The 18898-nt window shown below is 38.9% G+C and overlaps 2 protein-coding genes across 6 annotated transcripts in view; both read right to left on the minus strand.

The window, feature by feature from the left end:
- The window catches only part of TINAG (tubulointerstitial nephritis antigen), a 55442-nt gene extending 55289 nt beyond the window's left edge, over positions 1-153 (minus strand). Inside the window, exon 1 of the mRNA XM_014948942.1 lies at positions 9-153. Coding sequence (XP_014804428.1) covers positions 9-26 — 18 coding nt within the window. The 5' untranslated portion in view covers positions 27-153. The remainder of the gene's footprint in view (positions 1-8) is intronic.
- A 5523-nt stretch (positions 154-5676) lies between these two features.
- Positions 5677-18898, minus strand: part of MLIP (muscular LMNA-interacting protein) — a 135506-nt gene continuing 122284 nt past the window's right edge. For all 5 annotated transcript variants that reach the window (XM_014948938.1, XM_014948937.1, XM_014948936.1 and 2 more), the window contains 3 exons: positions 16890-16943; positions 8214-8248; positions 5677-6029 (listed from right to left, as the gene is read on the minus strand). In XM_014948938.1, the coding sequence (XP_014804424.1) occupies positions 8222-8248; positions 16890-16943 (81 nt within the window). In that variant the 3' untranslated portion in view covers positions 5677-6029; positions 8214-8221. The remainder of the gene's footprint in view (positions 6030-8213; positions 8249-16889; positions 16944-18898) is intronic.

Consider the following 18898-nt stretch of genomic DNA (forward strand, 5'->3'; position numbering starts at 1 on the left):
AGCAATATCTGACTTTTGAGCCACATTCTTCTCCCTCTTTCAGCCTTTTTTTGAGGCTCTCTGTGCTTCAATTTATCAGTAACTGTTCCTTTACTGTAGATGTAATACCTTCAGTCAGTGTTCGGAAAGAAATCTGAACAGAAAGCTGCAGGCTATGGTTTTCTAGGAAGAGTCTGTATTTGTTAATTATTAGTCAAACATGTTGTAAACTGATTTATTTGCCCAAGATACAGAGATACTGGAAACAGTACAACTATGTATTCATCATTATGAAATGCTGGGTGCATTCTTTTGCAAGTGAGAAAGATTATAGTAGAGGTTTCAGAATAAACAGAATATACACGGTCCAATATTTTTAGTTCTGTATTTTTAACTTCTGAAATGAAAACAATGTGAGGAATGAGTACATGGTGTCACAGGAAGCTCTCTTTCCTTCGGGTTTCATTTAACTGTAACTAATGTCTTCTCCATATGATTGGAATCTATGTAACACTTAGATTGCATTTCATCTATATTTTCCTTCCTGATATGCAGGGCTCTATCACTGCAGTAAACTTATCCTGCATCCCCCATTTCAGTCTCATTCCCAGTGCCCTAGTTTAGCTTTATATGCTTCTTTTTGCCCTGTTTCACTGTGGACAAATTCAGAAAAAGTCCAGTGATATTCAGTATAAATTGTTACCCAAATATATCTTTTCAGGCTTGCATTTCTTTAGTGAAAATGAACTTGGCAATCATTGTAAATAGTGTAAAAAATACCCACTGATGAGTGCTCATATCTTTTTTAAAAGGAAATGGATGTATTAATAGAACCACAAAGAGCAGATATCAAAAGGTAAGTTTAACAGCCTTTAATACTCGATCTATGATTTCTAGGTTTTTGAACAGCAGACCTGAAGAAATATACACAGTATTGTTGCCAAAACTCAAAAGATTCAGAAAAAAAAAAAAGCAGCAAAGAACTTTGAAGTTCCTAGCAAAGATAGCACATAAGGCTAAATTACAAAAAATATCATAGATTCAAATTGGAACTGTTACAGCCAGTAAGCTGAACGAGCAGAGGTAAAAACCAGTCATCCATCTGTCTCCGTTTTGTAGTAAATGCGAGGAACCTGGAGAAGTTGATGGCAGACTGTTTTTCGGGAGTGAAGGGGATCTTTCCCTTTGTGACTTCAGCCGGCTGTTCAGTGCTGCGAGAGGTCATAGGATTGAAGGGCAGCTACTTTTGACAGCACAGCTGGCAGCACAGCTGGTTCGGATGCATTGCCGTGAATGGCGGAGACGTTAAGAGGGAATATGTGTATGTGTCTGTGTTTATATATATGGGCTTGTAGTCCAAATGTTCAAGTCTTTAATACAAGCTCTTGCCCGCAGTGCTTTTATTGGATCTGCCTCCCACACTATCCCCACCACAGCTAAAGGACTGCGGATGAGGGAAAATTCCAGACCACGGGGTTTTTATTTTGCTCTATTGCCGGCAGTCTTCTGTGTAGGAGTTAATAGAAAGACCAAGGTCACCAACATGCAATCACTCTACCTCACATAATAGGACATAAATCTTAGCCTTCAAAGTTGCTCTGTGTTTTCTTTATTAAATTTTGTTTATGAGACAAAAGTCTGGACAATGTTAAGTCTGTCACTGACTGCTATAGTGCATCAAATATAATGTGAGGAAAATGAGAAAAGACATGTTCATGGAAACTCAAGTGAAGTGTTTGCTGGAAATGATAAGACAGTTCTTTTCCTTATGTCTATGCAGCTCCATCCATTCCAGGAAATTGGCTCCTGATTTGCACTGCTATTAGAAAAACGCAAATCTTCTTTGTTATTACAGATCTTTGGAAATATTTTGGCAAAGTTATCTCCTTGCTCTGGAAACATAAGAAAGAAAAAAAACTACCATATGTGGTAAATGTTATCAGTCAGTCAGATTAAATGAAGGGGCATATCTGTGTTTTAAGTTACAAACCTTTGGTTTCACTTGGCTTTGTTTGGTGGAGTTTTTTTAATTTTCAACTTTGAAGACTTGCTGATGATAAACCAGAGGCAAGGGTTTTGCTTGGAATTGACGTGAGCTACTTTACAGAGGAATGAGAGGTCTTTTAAAGGAATGTGAAAACGTAACTTATGCTTCTGAACAGCTTTGTTCTGTGACACAAAACACTGTGCTGAAACTTAATAAAATCTATTTTTCCCAATTGTTGACATGTGTTTAAACCTTAAAAAAACCCCATGAATATATTCTATTGTGTTTCAGCAAATATTTTTGTTTTAGAGTAGTTTCCTTTGTAAACAAAAGTAGCCCTCTGTTCACTACATGAAAGCATGCATTGACTTATCTGTAACTATTTAGAAACAGTTAAACATGATACTTTTTCTCTACTGAAGATTAACCTATTCCAAGCATAACAGCTGTGCTAAACTTTTGAGTTAGGGTTCTAGTCCTGGTTTGCACCGTTCAGTACAAAAATATCTGATTTTTACCTATTTCAGCACTACCTGATGTCTACACTTGAGCTTCAAAAAACACCACACATTTGGCAGGAATTCAAACATTAACATCACTGTGGAGTAACAAATAAAAAACAGTTAAAAATGTTCAAGAATCTCTTTAAAGCTGATTCCCCAAGATTATTCCACAGACTGTCTTTCAAAAGTTTCCCTGATTTATCTGAATGAGCCATCACAAAAATCTCATTTCAAGTCGTCTTCCAGAGTACAGTCAATAGGTGAGACTCTGGGTGCTCAAGGTCATTCCCAGGATGGACAGCAGACTCCATCCCACCAGAAGACTGTGGCACCTTCCCTTGTCCTGGCTGCTGCAAGCAGATTGGAGTCAAGCCTTGGACCTGGACCCAGGGGGAGAATTGCAATACTGCTACCTTGTGCCAGGGAAATGAAGTGACTCTCAGCCAGTCTAGGAAGAAACCAGGACTTCAGACCCCAGTTCAGTCATTTGCCAGTAGACACAACTTAATGCATCAGAGAAACCATGTAATTGCATATCTCCAGTTTAAACTCTGCAACGTTACGGGCCATCCCTTTGAACTCAAATGAAAATTTAACCGGTGACTCCTTGCAAAAAATACATCACTGGTTTGTAATGGCTGCAATAGTCTATACTTATTACTCTTTATTATTAATGGATGCAATGCAGTAACAGCTTTTAAAGCAAAACCACTGCACCAAAGGTATTATCCTGCAATGTCATTTCTCTCCCATGTACTAATGGCAGAATAGGATTCATCATAGAATCGCAGAATGACAGAATAACGTGGGCTGGAAGGGACCTTTAAAGGTCATCTTGGGCCATCCCTTTGAACTCAAATGGAAATTTAACTGGTGACTCCTTGCACAAAATACATCACTGGTTTGTAATGGCTGCAATAGTCTATACTTACTACTCTTTATCATTAATGGATGCAATGCAGTAACAGTTTTTAAAGCAAAACCACTGCACCAAAGGTATTATCCTGCAATGTCATTTCTCTCCCATGTACTAATGGCAGAATAGGATTCATCATAGAATCGCAGAATGACAGAATAACGTGGGCTGGAAGGGACCTTTAAAGGTCATCTAGTCCAAGCCCCCTGGAATGAGCAGAGACATCTTAGAATCATAGAACCATAGAATCCTCTAGGTTGGAAGGGACCTTAAAGATCATCTAGTCCAACCATCAACCTAACCCTGACAAGAAAATAAATAAGAAATAAGCAATAAAAAATCACTAAACCATATTCCTGAGGACCATGTCAACCCGCCTTTTGAACACCTCCAGGGATGGTGTCTCAACCACTTCCCTGGGCAGCCCATTCCAATGCTGGATAACTCTCTCCGGGAAGAAATTTTTCCTAATATCCAATCTGAACCTCCCCTGGCACAACTTGAGGCCATTTCCCCTTGTCCTATCTCCTGTGACCTGGGAGAGGAGACCGACCCCCACCTCTCTACACCCCCCCTTCAGGTAGTTATAGAGCGCGAGAAGAAGGTCTTCCCTCAGCCTCAGACTGAACAACCCCAGCTTCAAATAGATCAGGTTGCTGAGAGCCCTGTCCAACCTGACTTTGAATGTTTCCAGGGATGGGGCAACTACCCCCTCTCTGGGCAACATGTGCCAGTGTTTCACCACCCTCAGCATAAAATATTTCTTCCTTGTATCTAGTCTAAATCTTCCCATCTTTTCTTCGTCTGTCATCTGGGTTATTTAAACTTAAACCATATAATGTGAATAATTCTCTTGGTTATAGATGCTAGATGGGATTTTACAAAAATCAAATTCAAGAGGAAAAGAAATTTGGGGCTGAAAAAAATTCAGAACAAAGCAAATGCTTGGAAAAAATGGGCAGGAAAGCTTACTAAGGCTTTTGGGAAACACACAGATAACACTGTTTCTAAATATGAATTTTACCCTCTTCAGTGCTCTGCTGAAAACAAGAAATACTATTAGGTCCTTGGTGATTAGACTGATTACACCTTGTACAATATTTATAACACATTTATATTTATATATTTGTTTATGTGTATGAATTTATAACTATTAGATAAAGTTTTGATACTTGCTTGTTATATTTATCTACACGTGTTGATTTCTGTCCCCAGGAACTCTTTCTTGAACTCACTGAAATGCTTTTCTCAACTATTTTTTTCACCACCTAGTTAATGGGTATGCTGTCTGCAAGACATACGCGCTTAAGGCCTATTATTTTTCCACAAAAAACCCCAAAAACTTATACAAAACCAAACCTTATATGACTATCAATCTGTTCATGACATTCTAAAGGACTTGTGTGTCTTGTATCAAGGGAAAAATGTGTATTTCACTTCAACTTCTCTTCTGTTTTCACAGTTCCAGAGTTCAGCAGTTTAAATGCAGGCTGGATTGAAATTACACCAGGTCCAACAGTGCAAGAGGCTGAGTAGCCTAAGGACTATCCCATTTAAACTGTTTGCAATTTTAATGTTTTAACTGATGATAATCTTTTATAAATTAGTTCGTTGCATTAATTTTAATGAAAGCAGCAATGCTCTCATTAAAATATTGATCTTAACCACAACACATAGCAGCGTGTCAGGAGGTAAAAAGCTCCTGCACACCAGGACAAGGACTGTGATGGAAAGGTCCTGAACATAGATACGTATACAATCACGTGGGGTGATTTGTGGTTCAAAGGATCCAGGGATGGGGGAGAAAGCAGCTGACTCATGCAAGCACAGACAGTCAGCTTACTTAGAGTTTTACCTTGCATTTAGGAAGCAAATTGTTTAAGATGCGAGCTGGGGCAACATTGTGTGGGAGCAACACAGGGTCAAAAAAACCCAGCATCATAAACTGGGGAGGAAAGAGGTAATTCTTCCCTCTGTTCCAGGAGCGCATCTGGTAATTCCACATGGACTCACCAGCTGGCACCGAGGCTGAATGGCCAAAAGGGCTGTGAATATTGCATGTCACGGGGGAATCGCTGTGCATGCTGACTGCTGGGGGTGCTGACACAAATGCGAATAATTCCTGGAGCAGTTCACAAAACGTTAAGTGTCTGTGGGGTGGCAAAATGTGACCAAGGTTAAGAGCGCAGGAGCATTTCTGTCCTGACGATGCTGGCATTCATTCTCAGCTGCCTGAAATACGTGGAGCTAGATTCACAGGAGTAAAAATAAGAAACACAACGAGCAAACACTTTGCAACAAAAATACAGCTTTATTTAATGTCAACATTTTATATTATTTCTAAAGAAAATATGCTGTGTTATATGGGGCATCTCTTAGACCAGCAAGCACTTCAAGAAATGATATTTCAATAGGGCACGTTCATGTGTGTATCTCTGGGGTTAACTACACTAGTACATAAGATTATTCCTTGAAAGAATATTTGATTGTTATTACTGCTTTGCAATTAGCATACTGGAAGCAACTTTTTTTTTTTTTTCCTTTAAATGGTGCCTTAAATAACATTTGCGCTGTGGATTTCTTCTCAATGTAGAAACAGGCCTCAAAATACTCTACGGTTTTAGCTCTTGATTCTAATTCGGGGCTGCAAAACAAGAGTTTTCACATGAATACAAGTTGTCAAAAACACAGATTAGTAAACTGTAAACATGCACTGAGCTCACTTAGTTTTCCTGATTTATACAACCCAATGATATGGCTAACAAATGTCACTCCTATAACAAAAATATATATATTCAGCCACCTTGTTTGTGCTACAGCTGTGGGGGAAGATGACAGCTGGCAGACCAAACCTACCCCGCGAGATACCATGCCTGTCTTTGCAGCAGCCAGAGGTAAACTGGTTTAGCACTTAAATTTCCACAGACCTACAACTGTCCAAATTCTAAACTAAATCTCTCTCCCTGAAATTTAGGCCCATTTCTTTCTCTCCTACTCTCAGGAAGGATGGAGAAATGACTAATATCCCTTTATAACAGTCTGTATGAAGAGATATAAACTGCTGTGTTTCTACTCTGTCCTTATTTCTTTTCCTTTGTGAAGACACTGAAACCTTTACATCTTTTCTAAACCTCCCATTTGTTTCCCACATCCCATGCAAGTGATTCTTCATTAATACTGAACAGAGATGAGTAATTACCTCCATCATATTATAAGCACTCCCTGCAAGGGGGTGCTTATACATCTCCCTGCCAGGGCATTTTTCATAAGAGCATCGCCTCTTCAAGTCAGATTCAATTTGTGGTCCCCTGTAATCATCAGGTTGTCTCCTGAAGTATTATTGTCATTCCTTTTCTGTCCATGCTTTTCCTATTTCTTTGTATTTGTCTTCAGTGAATTTTATCATATTGATTTCAGTCCGTTCCTCTAACGTGACACTTTTTGAATTCTAATCCTACCTTCCAAGCTGCTTGAGAGTCCTCCCAAGATGAATTTTATCATATTTATTTCAGTCCGTTCCTCTAATGTAAGTGACGCTTTTTGAATTCTAATCCTACCTTCCAAGCTGCTTGAGAGTCCTCCCAAGTGGGCACTATCTGTAAATTTGGTAAGTTTACAGTCCCTGTGATTAAGCAAGTAATTAATGGCAATGTTTTATAGTGCTAGAGCTAGAAGACAGCATTGTGGAAGCCTCTGCGAGATGTTCTCCCACTTTGGCAACAAATGGTTGTTCTCTTAGCACAGCTTTTCCAATCAGTTCCACATCTACCTTATATGAATTTAATTTCATCTGTATCTGCTTTGCTGACTCATGTCATGTGGGACTGTGTCAAAGATACGCTGTATCAAACACATCCCCTATATCTATTTTGCTGTCAAAGAAGGAAACGAGATCACCTTGATAGGATTTGTTTCTGATGTGTCCCTGTGCAAGTCCTCTTATCTCCTTACTATTCTCTAGATGCCTACAAATGGCTTATTTAATACTTTGTTCCAGTGTCTTGGAAGAGCTGACTTTTCTGTAACTATTTAGATTTTCCTTTACTCCTTTGTTAGATATTACATTGCGTTTGCCTTTCTCCAGTTTTCTGGGAACTTATTAATCTTCTTAATCACTAGCATTTGAGAGATTGCTTTGGTTAAGTATTTTAGGGTAAGTTTCATTAGGCTGTGCAATCCTAAAGACTCCAATTTAGCTCAGCATTCCTTCAGGTGTTCTTCTCCTTTTCTCTCTATGATCCTACTCCCAAATTCTTAATGATAACTGAAATAAACTTTTAGTCATAATTAAACCTTTATGTGAAGACTGAGACAAACAAAAAAAAAGGATTGAGCATTTCAGCCTTTTCTATATCACCTATTTTCTGACCTCCCTTGTTAAGTACTACATTATATCTGCACTCAAACACAGCACATTATTTGCAATATAGTATAGTTTAACTCTAGCAAACTATTCACTTTAATAGCACTATGTGGTTATGTACTCAAATATAAAATGATATTCATCTTATTTCAATGACATCACTTCACAATCTAATTCCAGATCATACCTCAATTTCTTCCAACTGTTTGATTGCATCCCACTTATAATTTATTCAATTGTGACTTTATTCTGTGATGTTAAGAAGTAGAATTATTCTGCATTGGTAATTATTAGAAGCAAATCATTCACCAAACATAGCCAGATTATTATCCAAACACTAAAATGTGTATCTAAAGCATCCTATCATCTTTCCTAAAAACACCATAAAAATTTGTTAAAGTGAGACTAAATAAGTAGTTATTCAAAGTGTGAATGTGATCAAGTCAGAAAAACAGTAGTACTCACCATCACAGCTAAACAGAACCTCTTTCATTGGCAACCTGTAGAAAAAAGGGGAAATAAAAGGTGAAAACAAAATGGAGAGGAGAATAAAAACTGCAGCATGCTAAGCAGGGACAGATCTGTAAACTGGTGGACAACTTCATACAGCACCTCATCTTTTAAAAACATTGGTTTCCTGTACTGTTAATTTATAACTGCTTACTGAACTGGGGATGATTTTTCATGCATTGGTATGTCTGAGGAAGTATACTACACATAGTAAATTTCAACAGATAAGCATGGCTAAATGCATGTTAGAGAACATTTCAGACTCGGGTTGGGTTTCCACTTCTTTTTTGGTCCACATCCTGAGAGGACAGAGCATGTGGCCAGCCTTGTAGAAACGCAGAATCATGGAATCATAGCATGGTTAGAGTTGGAAGGGAGCTTGAAGATCATCTGGTTCCAACCCCCCTGCCCTGGGCAGGGACACCTCCCACCAGACCAGGTTGCTCAAAGCCCCATCCAGCCTGGCCTTGAACCCCTCCAGGGATGGGACATCTACAATTTCTCTGGGCAACATGGCATGGATGCTGTTTTCCTCCACCTTAGTAAGGCTTTTGACACAGTCTCATGCCCTAACAGAGGAGCAGGGTAGACTACAGAGTGGGTGAATAACTGGCTGGACTACTGGTCTAAAAAGATAGTAGTCGACAGTTCAAAGTCTCTGTTCCAGGTTGCATTTCAGAGGATGCTAGGGTGACATCTCCACCAGGGACCTGGGTGATAAGAGAGCCGACATGTCCAGGAAGTCTGTGGTTGTTATTAACTTGGAGGGGAGGGAGAGAATGATACACTGAGGGCATGGGTCCCGTTCTGGAGGACTTTGCCAGATGGAAAGAATGGGATAGCAAGAGCTCTGTGAACAAAGGCAAACACGCAACTGGCGGAGAACAAGGTGGGTGGAGAACGTCAACAGCACTGCAACACCACAGGTCAGTGACTGAATGACTGGGTAGCAGCTCTGCAGAGAAGAACCTAAGGTCTGATTGACACCAAACTGAACATGAGTCAGTCCACCCTTGTTGTGATGAAAGATAACCTCCTATACACTTGCATTAATTAGAGCGTAGCCAGCAGGTCGAGGAAAGTTATTATTCGCCTCTGCTGGGCACTAGTGAGCCTGCATCTAGTTTCAATTTTTGAGCCCTCCCAGTAGAAAAGAGTTGTCAAGAAAACAGAAGAAACCAAATGGAGGATGATCAGGATGGTTGTGAGCATTCCTGGGTTTGCGGGAAAGACATATGACATATGAGGGGAGGCTACTGGGCTTGTTTAACCTGAAAAGCAGACTGAGGGGTATTTATTTTCCCTCTTCAGTTATTTAAGTGGGGTTTATGGACAGCTCAGAGTTGCTTGGTGAAAGGAAAGGAAGAAACAAGTGGGGAAATTTTTAGTACCAATAAAGAAAAATATTTTTTGTCGTAGGAATGGTAAAACACTATAACTAATTTTTGTCTGATTCTGTGATTCTGGTTACTTATGCATTACTGAAGTATTGAATAATAAAAAAGCCTTCTTCAAACTACTCCTATGTTCTGACTACCTACTCAGGGCAAGTTCTTCTACTCTAAACCTGTTACACAGTACACCTGCTATTATTTAAAGGGGACAAAATACAACAGTTGTTTCTTAAAGCCAAATAGAATTAGACTAAAATGGCACTTTAAATTACATACTGACATTTTGTACTTTCTCTATATCACATATATATTACTACCCTTCCAGACTTTTTAATGTAAATTTATCATAAGTAGTATATTTACAGTAATTCTTTTTATAGTGATCACATTAGAAATAAAATCATACAAATGCATAACGTGTTTTCCTTGTTAATGGATGGTGATCTAATAAGCTCTTTCTTGTCAGTAGGCTATAAATGCAACTTTTTACTTAAAACAAGGAGATATCATTGAAGCTGGCCAAAAGTATTGCCTTAATACCTGTTGCAAGTATAAATTTCCTGTTGTACATAAAAAGTATTAAAAATTAAAAATTGTAAAGCATTGTTAATGTAAAAATAAATAGAAAGTATGTCTGATGATATTTAAAGGTTTTATTTGAGAATTTACAAACGTGCATTGTTTGGACCTTCAAAATGTCTGACATTTTGAAATGTCAGAAGACTGCAGTTTATTAGTTTTATTTGAGAATTTACAAAGGTGCATTATTTGGACCTGTTTTTCTATTTTGAAATGTCAGAAGACTGCAGTTTATTGTTCCCTTTTAATGGCCCATCCATTTAGGAAGGTAAGGAATTTGTCTCGGCTAACACTTGAAGGTCTTATTCCTTTAGTAAAAGCAGTAGTTATTCCTAATTTTAACACTCATTTGCAGGGTCATTAACTTTTCAGTTAAATAAAGATATGGAGAGAGCCTAGGGCTGCAGTCCTTGGCTTGCTCAAAATAAACTAAAGGTGGTGAGTCTATCACTTCAGAGAGGTACTGTTCATCTTGTTCCAAAACATTTTGGATGATCACAGGTCAAGTCAGAACAATTCTCATTTTGGAGATAAGTGACATCAAAGGATTTTCTAATTTGCATCATCTGAGAGCCCTTTTTATATGTATTGCTGTTGCACTTTGCCTTATTGTTTGCTGCCTTAATCTCTACGCTTGGTCTCAGTCTGTGCAGCATACTTTATGAATTGCCTAATGCCCCCTAGTTCATTAGATAATTGACAAACTCTGCAAATCAGCAGTGTTGTGAAGACCACACATATTCTGATGCCTGGCCAGCTACGGAGCTGGCAGTGATGCTCTGCCGTGTAGCAGCCTACCAATATCTGTAGCAGCCTTCCAATATCTGAAGGGAGCTGCAGGAGAGCTGGGGAGGGACCCTTTGTCAGGGAGTGCGGTGACAGGACAAGGGGGGAATGGTTTTAAATTGGAAGAGGGGAGATTTAGATGAGATCTCAGGAAGAAATTCTTTCCTGTGAGGGTGGTGAGACTCTGGAAGAGGTTGCCCAGAGAAGCTGTGGCTGCCCCATCCCTGGAGGGGTTCAAGGCCAGGTTGGATGGGGTTTTGAGCAACCTGGTCTGGTGGGAGGTGTCCCTGCCCAGGGCAGGGGGAATTGGAACACAATGATCTTTAAGGTCCTTTCCAACACTAACCATTCTATGGTCCTATGATCCACCCCTGGGGGACAAGGATGGAATTTTACGCAAGACTGAAAGCAAAACGTGAATAGTGCATCTGTGATGTGACAGGTGGAGAGCCCATGTTTGTCTCTCCAGGGAAAACGCAAGGAGCAACGCAATCTTTTGCCCTAATATGTCTGCATGTGGGGAAGGTCCTTCCCCAGCACTAAATGGAAGAATAAAATACTTGAAAAAAGCAGTTTACATTTGAGTAGGAGTTCCTTCCGATACAGTTCCCTCCAGTTTCGTTAAGTATCTACCATAACTCTCTTCTTCCTTTGGCAGGGATCTTCTTTACAAGTTGAAAAGGTGTTGAAAGGTACTTGAGAGCTGGGTCATTACGCAGTACCTAACCATCACCAGCAGCCTCCCTCAGGCCCTCAGGATAAGCTGGAGGAGAAGGCAGACTGTACCCTGCCCTCGCACCTTCCCACCATAGACAGGGAGGGGCAGCCCTCCCCTAAGGGCACAGCCCATGCTCATCCATCCCCACTTTATAGTCACCATGACATCAAGCAACTTCATGGGGGGGATTTTGTAAGCTCTGGGATTTCCTCTGTAAGTTCCGGGTACAATGACAGTTTATTTAACTGGAAGAACATCACTCTCCTCTGATACTGCCATTTGGGTTGGGGCTATAGTTTAATGTAAGACCGCTTACATAAATTCTTTAGCACAAAGACTCTTTCATAAAATAAAGCATAAAGAATAAAATTCTTCTTATATGTAGATTCTATCAATGATTAATACTAATGTTGACCTCTGACCAGGGATACTCCTTAAGTAAATAAAGATTAAGAGCAATGTATAACAGAACTTTGGACCTTATTGACATTTTCAAAGAATTTCAAATTTCAAGAACTTTTTCTATTAAAGCTGCTAAAAGTGGAGCAGGGCAGATTAATTATTTCCCCTTGTTAAAAAAATATATATATAAAAAATAGGAGCTTCTTCTACTGAAATTCTTACAAATTTGCACAAAAGACAGCCAGTGAAATCCTGTCACCACTGAATTCAATGCAATCAGCTTTTTCTCATAGGATCTTCTTCTAAATGTTGACCTCACCGATGCTATTATTATCTCAAATAATACTGCAGATCTTTCAGGAACAACAAACAGATAAGACAGAGTAACAGATGCAGCAAAAGATTATATGAACCTAAAGTAATAGTGTAATAGCCTTGGGATTTTGCAACTCATATATGAATAAGGGTAATGAGTACACACTTTTAGCACCTGCATCCAGTGTCTTTTTGTGACCACACAAGTACATATACCCCATGTTCTCTCTCTAAAGATTCTGACTCAGTACAATTCTGAGAATGAGTATAACATCATTCACACATCATTCCCTAGGCAAACACTAGGTTTACCCGAAAGGAAGGTAGTAGGTATCAGAAATTACTGGTATATCTCTTGGTTAGGTTTTAAAGGAGTATCCTTCAGATCTCCTCCAACTAAAAAGCACAGATTGTAGAGAAGGATTTCTCAAGGAGGAGAATGTCACTTATACCTTTTCCTGCTTTCAGAGTGAACTGACAGATCTGATTTGTTTCATGCTGCTACATAACGAAGCTAAAGTTGCATGAAGAATAGAATGCTGTTCTTCTGAATACAAAGGTAACTCCCCCTTTTTTTTTTTTCCAGCGAATACTTCACTAAGTAGAAAACAGTAGCACTTTCCCTTCTTCCCCCCCTCTCATTCCTTCCGAAAGGTCAAGGAGGTGCCTACATTTCATAGAGTATATACCAACACATTTTTTTTCATATGCATAAATCACACTGACTTTCTCTCACTGTGTTTCTATCTCTGAGGCAGGAGAAGAAGTTAAGCATGAGCTTATACTTAATTTTGGTTGAAGAAGAGCAATTAATTAGGGCAAAGATTACTGGACAGGGACCTAAGGATTTTATTACAGCAGTAATAGTAATTTGGGATTTATAACTTCACAGAATTTTTCCTAGTCAGTTCAACATCCAAACAGGACTTCACTGATTAAAATAGTATTTTAAATTAGATGGAGATTTGTGGGTTGCATAAACTCATAAAGTGTAAATTCAGTATCAACAGTTCCTAGAGTCAAGACAGGTTCCTAAATAAGAAGGAACAATAGAGGTGCCTGAAAGATGTTGTGATTTTAAAAATCATCAGCCAAGACCTACCTTGTTTTTATTTTTGCTGCACTGAAAGGGAAAAGCAGCCTAATACACAATTTTGAACAACCTACCACATAAAAGAGAAAATCGTGAAAATTTGGTGGCTCTTCAGAGACAACAACATATCTCAAAGAAGTCATCACCCTCAAGGCAGCTAAGCAGAGTGCCCCAAATATTCTGAGGTGCTCCTGGCTTTACATTGCTCTCCTATCTGTCTCCAAGATAGTGTAAATGTTGGTCTCCTTCTGGGTATCAGTGCTGTATACTTCTGTCTCCAGCAGTAGATCTCAAGGGAAACAGATGCCTTTGCTCAGTCTTCCTTGACTGAAAATGAGCAAAGGGGGTTCACCTCTAGATGTATTTGTGTCTTCTCTGACACCCACTAAAGATGGAAAGACATTACTCTGTCTCAATAAGGCCAGCGTAGTGTCCTCTGGCCACTTCCTCCTGCTAAAAATGCTGAGATTAAAAATTGGGGAAAAAAAATAGATAACATGCCCTTTGGAAAGTTAATCGGAGAAGACTTTCTTTGATTAGTAATAGAAAACACGGAAAATGTGTCATCTCTTGATGTTGTTTCCTGAACAGCTTGTGGTGAGCCTGACACAGTTCTTCCTGCTGTATCTCCATGTGGACTGGAGTCCACCTGTATACTCATATATATTATGAGTTACAAAATACACATCAGTGACAGACGCCAGGGAACCAGCACAAATACACAGCTGGCTCAGCTGTACCAAATGGTATCTGACACTTTTTTTAACTTTAAAGCTATTTGCCTCCAGCTAACATTATTATAAGTGGTGAATGGCTGTCACCAAATAAAATGCTAATTAAGGGAAATACAAAGAGTACTGATAACAGCCCAGATAAATCCTCTTTTTTCCAACTGATTGTCTTTGGTCTTTATAAATGCAACCACAATTTCATCAGAGATCTTTATTCTGCAGGTCATGGTACAAATGTTCCAACTGTTGGTGTACATTTAAGTTTTTTAATAAGGTGTTTGATAGACATTCTGTTCAAAATGTTTGTTTAAAATACAAAAGGGAACTTTTAGAAGACAGTGCTGTGTATTTTTTCTGCCTTGGAACAGACCAAGTTGGCCTCTAGCCAAAGGAATCTTGCATTTTTGCTACAACCTCATGTTTTCAAGAATATCTGTCACGGTAGTCTGTCACTACAAGATGCTTCACTTTGTGAACAGGTCTTAATAATGCATCAGTTAAATTATGTGTATCGCTTCTTTAAAGAGTTCTCTTTGAAAAGATCTGTCTTTCCATTAAATCTGCAAAGTTTTCCCTCAATGTGTAAATTGTAAAGAAGCAGCATGAGAGATGGGGATCTAGCCATTCGCTTTCCTCTATCTTATTTTCAAAAATAAATTAAGGAAAATAAGCTGCATCTTCAGAAGCTGCATATATAAACACAAATGCTTACCTTTATATATACATATAGACAATTATACAAATACATATATACACATGTGTACATATACACATTTTAGAGTGCCTGGTGTAGTGCAAATCTAATTTATCCTCAGAATTATTCAGTCCTTCTCACCACCCTCTAATGAAATACCTTTACTTAATAATATTTCAGAAACTTTACAGATGAGACAGAAAAAACAACCTGTCTGAGAAGCTCAGCAAGGTATTTGCTGTCTAACTTCATTTTATGAAGGCATCTTGGGGCTTCCTTTGGATAGATCCACAGCAGAAACCATAACAACTGCTTATGAGAGAACAACACAGTGGCTCCTGGGAGGCAGAGGAAAGGGGATTGATGGTGCAGAAACAGGCAGAAAGGTCAAAGGCAAGGAAAAAGGGAGAAGGCTGGATGGCTGTGATGAAGATTCAAACAAAAAGAGATGTGAAGTAGCTCTAAGCCCCTGACCCCCTGCACAGAGAGGCCAGGGATACACATGAGAATAAGAGGCTACATTAATTTCTCATATACTCCTGGTGCTGAACAGCAGTCCATTGATCCATCCAACAAATGAGACATCTACCTTTTTTTTTTCCCCCCTTTCTTTTACTTTTTTTTAACCTTTTTTTTTCCAGTGGAAACTGAGATTAACTGTGAGGATATATTAACAAGCTGTCAACAAACTCAAAATTCAGGCAAACCCTCTGCTTCCAACATATGAAAACACAAAACTCTCAAAACTCTCTCAGTATTTTTCAAAACAATGAGAAAGTTGCCAATTTTGTAGCAATTATTGGCAAACACCAATTTCATTTATTTAAATGCTGGTTTTGCTGCTTTTGGCAAGACTAGAACGTAATCTTAAAATAATACATTAAGAATAAACTGTTAACAAAAATGTAATTATCATTCCTATCTACAGTGTTAAACTCATCAAAAAAATTGTGAAACAATTATGAGCATGTGTCTGGTAACTAAAAGAGGTCTCAGTAGTAAAAAATACATTCTTGTGCCTTCTTATATGGAATTCTAAAACAATAAAGAAAATGTCCTTTAACTAAAGATGCTTTATTACAATCCAAAGCCTACAGTAAAGAATATGATAGTTAATTAAATTACATATGTTTATTTCAACATTGAGGCTATAAATCAGCTTCGTGTTCTTGACCTTGTTGGAAAAAAGACTTGTCTGTGCCAGCAGAACCTTTTTAATTTTCATATGCTCTGTCTCAAGAGAAAATTGATGATGTGTAGCAGATCGTTTCAGCTCTCACTGAACAAATTATCTAGGGTGGTAATTACTACGGTCCTAGAGTTTCGATATGTAAAAGTAGTAGGGGATTGGCTGCTGAATTTAGACTTCAAGAAGATTTGTGTCATTCTTCAAAGTCAAATAAAACTGGCACCAGATTTTGATACTAGGCAAACTTGCAGTACCTGTTGTTTTCTGTTTTCTTGATAGTCTATTATGAAATTCTCAGTAACGAATTATCCTAAGTGCTTCTGGTAGTTTCTGTATCTTGTATTTAAAACAGAAACTATACCAGTGACTGCAAATTGCAGAATGTGTGATTTAAATGGGGCTAACTGCATAATTTCATAAATCCCAGTTGCTAACATCCCAATGGCATATATCAGGAACCTGAAGTGTAAATGTTAGTGTTACTCCAAATTCATATATACAACACAGTCTGCAAAACAACTCTGGGGTTTTTTTTTCTTCATTAATCATTAAGAATAATTAATGCTTATCTAGTTAGTGCACTGGACAAAAGCAGACTTGGAAGTTCAGCACATTTTTGCTCATCTCACAGCACAGCACAGCACATTTTTCTCAACTCTACACAAGCTACATAAATAAAAGATAAAGCCAGCATGCAAATGCTTAAACCCATTAAATGTCAACTGATTACCTCCTTAGAGCTGAGTGTTTCATTTTCTGGAATAGGCACTATGGGATGACTGGGCTGCCGAGCCAAGATGTCACAGGTTGGAGAGAGCATGAAGTTAAAAACAGGAAAAAGAAAGCTGTTAGCATTTCAATTTCTGCATAAAATATCACTAAAGTTCAGTAGCAGAAGTCAATACCCTCAGTCATGCAAAGGATAGCAAGGCAATGAGATCCTATTTGTGTCCAACCGGCTCCCTGTTGAACAGGCTCTCTCTTACTACTCCTTGTCTGTATGAAAATCTATTTCAAAGTGTGGCCTGTGTTCTGTTATATCATATTCCCATAATTAAAACAGTGGGGAAGGGATAAATCACTTTCCAGTTTGAAAGAAGAATCCCAAGTGAAAATCACAGCAAAGGCACTTTACAATACATTTAGTATGAGATAACACACAGAAAGTTATTTAAAACTGCAGCTATGTTTCTGTCACTTTGAATATCTGACTTCTTAAATCTCCTCCGAAAGAGGTCTCCTTAATCTCAAATTTCATAAACATAAATCATACAAACATTTAACTAAACAAAATGCTGTATAACAGCAAACAAAGTTCCAGCAGCACCTGTGGTATCTTGGCAAGATCATGTCATTGAAATCAACCCCAGAGTTGAGTTACCTCACCAGAACATCTCCGCTTTCCAGGCAAAGTAAAAAAGGTCAATCACAAAGAGAAGAGGGAAAGTATTGATCATTTTCTGTTTACTTTCTGATGTGCAGCTAAGTTCTCTGAGAAGAATTGTCCACTGCTTGCAAGAAAGGAAAGCTCCCTAGTCAGGTAGTGATCCAAGAATGTAATAGCTCTTCTTCTCAAATTGCACAGAGAGCAGATCAATGAAAAATGCATTTTTATTGTGTTATCTTGTCCTGGTCTTTCTTGCTTGTATTCATCACCTACCACGTTAACCTGAACTGCCTCTCTGAGTCGTGATTCTGCTTCACCTTGTTCCTTGAGTATGAGGTCTGAAGTCCCTCCTTAGACCCGACAAAAGTAATGATCTTTTTTCGTCCAAGAAATGTATTTGCTCCCTTTATTTTGATACCACCCTCTTAACAAACTAAAGACCCGACATGTATAATGGTCTCCATAGAGAAGGAAAATTATCTGCATTTTCTGGACGCTCTTAACACTGATTATTTTGGAGAGGCTTAATTGAAAGAAGACAAGTGAGAGGCAAACAAGGACTTCACTGATTAGTAATGGGGGGAAAAAGTAATACAGGCTTAAGACTTGGAGAAAAACTGAAAAAAACCCAGTTCTGTTTTCACAAGGCTTCTCTGACATAAGCCCCCTGAAGTTGTCTTATTCTGCTGCTGAGGTGCCTGGAGACCTGATTTTGCCATGACATGGGGTAAGTCTTAAGGAATTCATATATGGCTACATTTATAAAGAACTTTAAGTAGTACTTTAATGAATATGGAGTACATAAGCCAAGTGCTGCATGCTTTCTGCTGAAATAACACTTAGCCTTCCAGGTCCCTAAAGGGAGGGCCTTGGCTTTTTCCCTGGAATGGTACAGCTCTGCCTCTGCCACCTGCAAGGTATCTTGGCCCGGGTGACTTCACCCTAAGGAACTGGAGGCTTGTTCCCTGTTTCATTTCCATCAAGTGTCAATGTAATTTGAAATGTGTCAGCCTTGCTGTGGAGAAGGTCCCATGCCTGTCCTCCCAGAGCCAAGAGGCTACAGAGTCTTACTCTTTCCTCCCTGATTCTTCCTTACAAATATGATTTTTGTGTTCTTGAATACACACCACGCCAGTCCCACAATTAGCATGGAACTTGCTGTCCCAGCGCACTTGCTTTCTGCAGCTCTGCGGGTAAGGGCTTTTTTGGAAGAGAGAGAAATTTTAATCTTTGCAAGGTGAAATGAGCACTATAATCAGGTGTCTCATTGTCTGGGCAAGAACTAAAGGAGGGCATTGGCATCTCCATGTTGTGTTCCCTACATGCTGGTCAGCCCAGGGTGTTTGGAGGAC

This window comes from Calidris pugnax, unplaced genomic scaffold, assembly GCF_001431845.1.
Source record: "Calidris pugnax isolate Ruff unplaced genomic scaffold, ASM143184v1 scaffold141, whole genome shotgun sequence".
Lineage (NCBI taxonomy): Eukaryota > Metazoa > Chordata > Aves > Charadriiformes > Scolopacidae > Calidris > Calidris pugnax.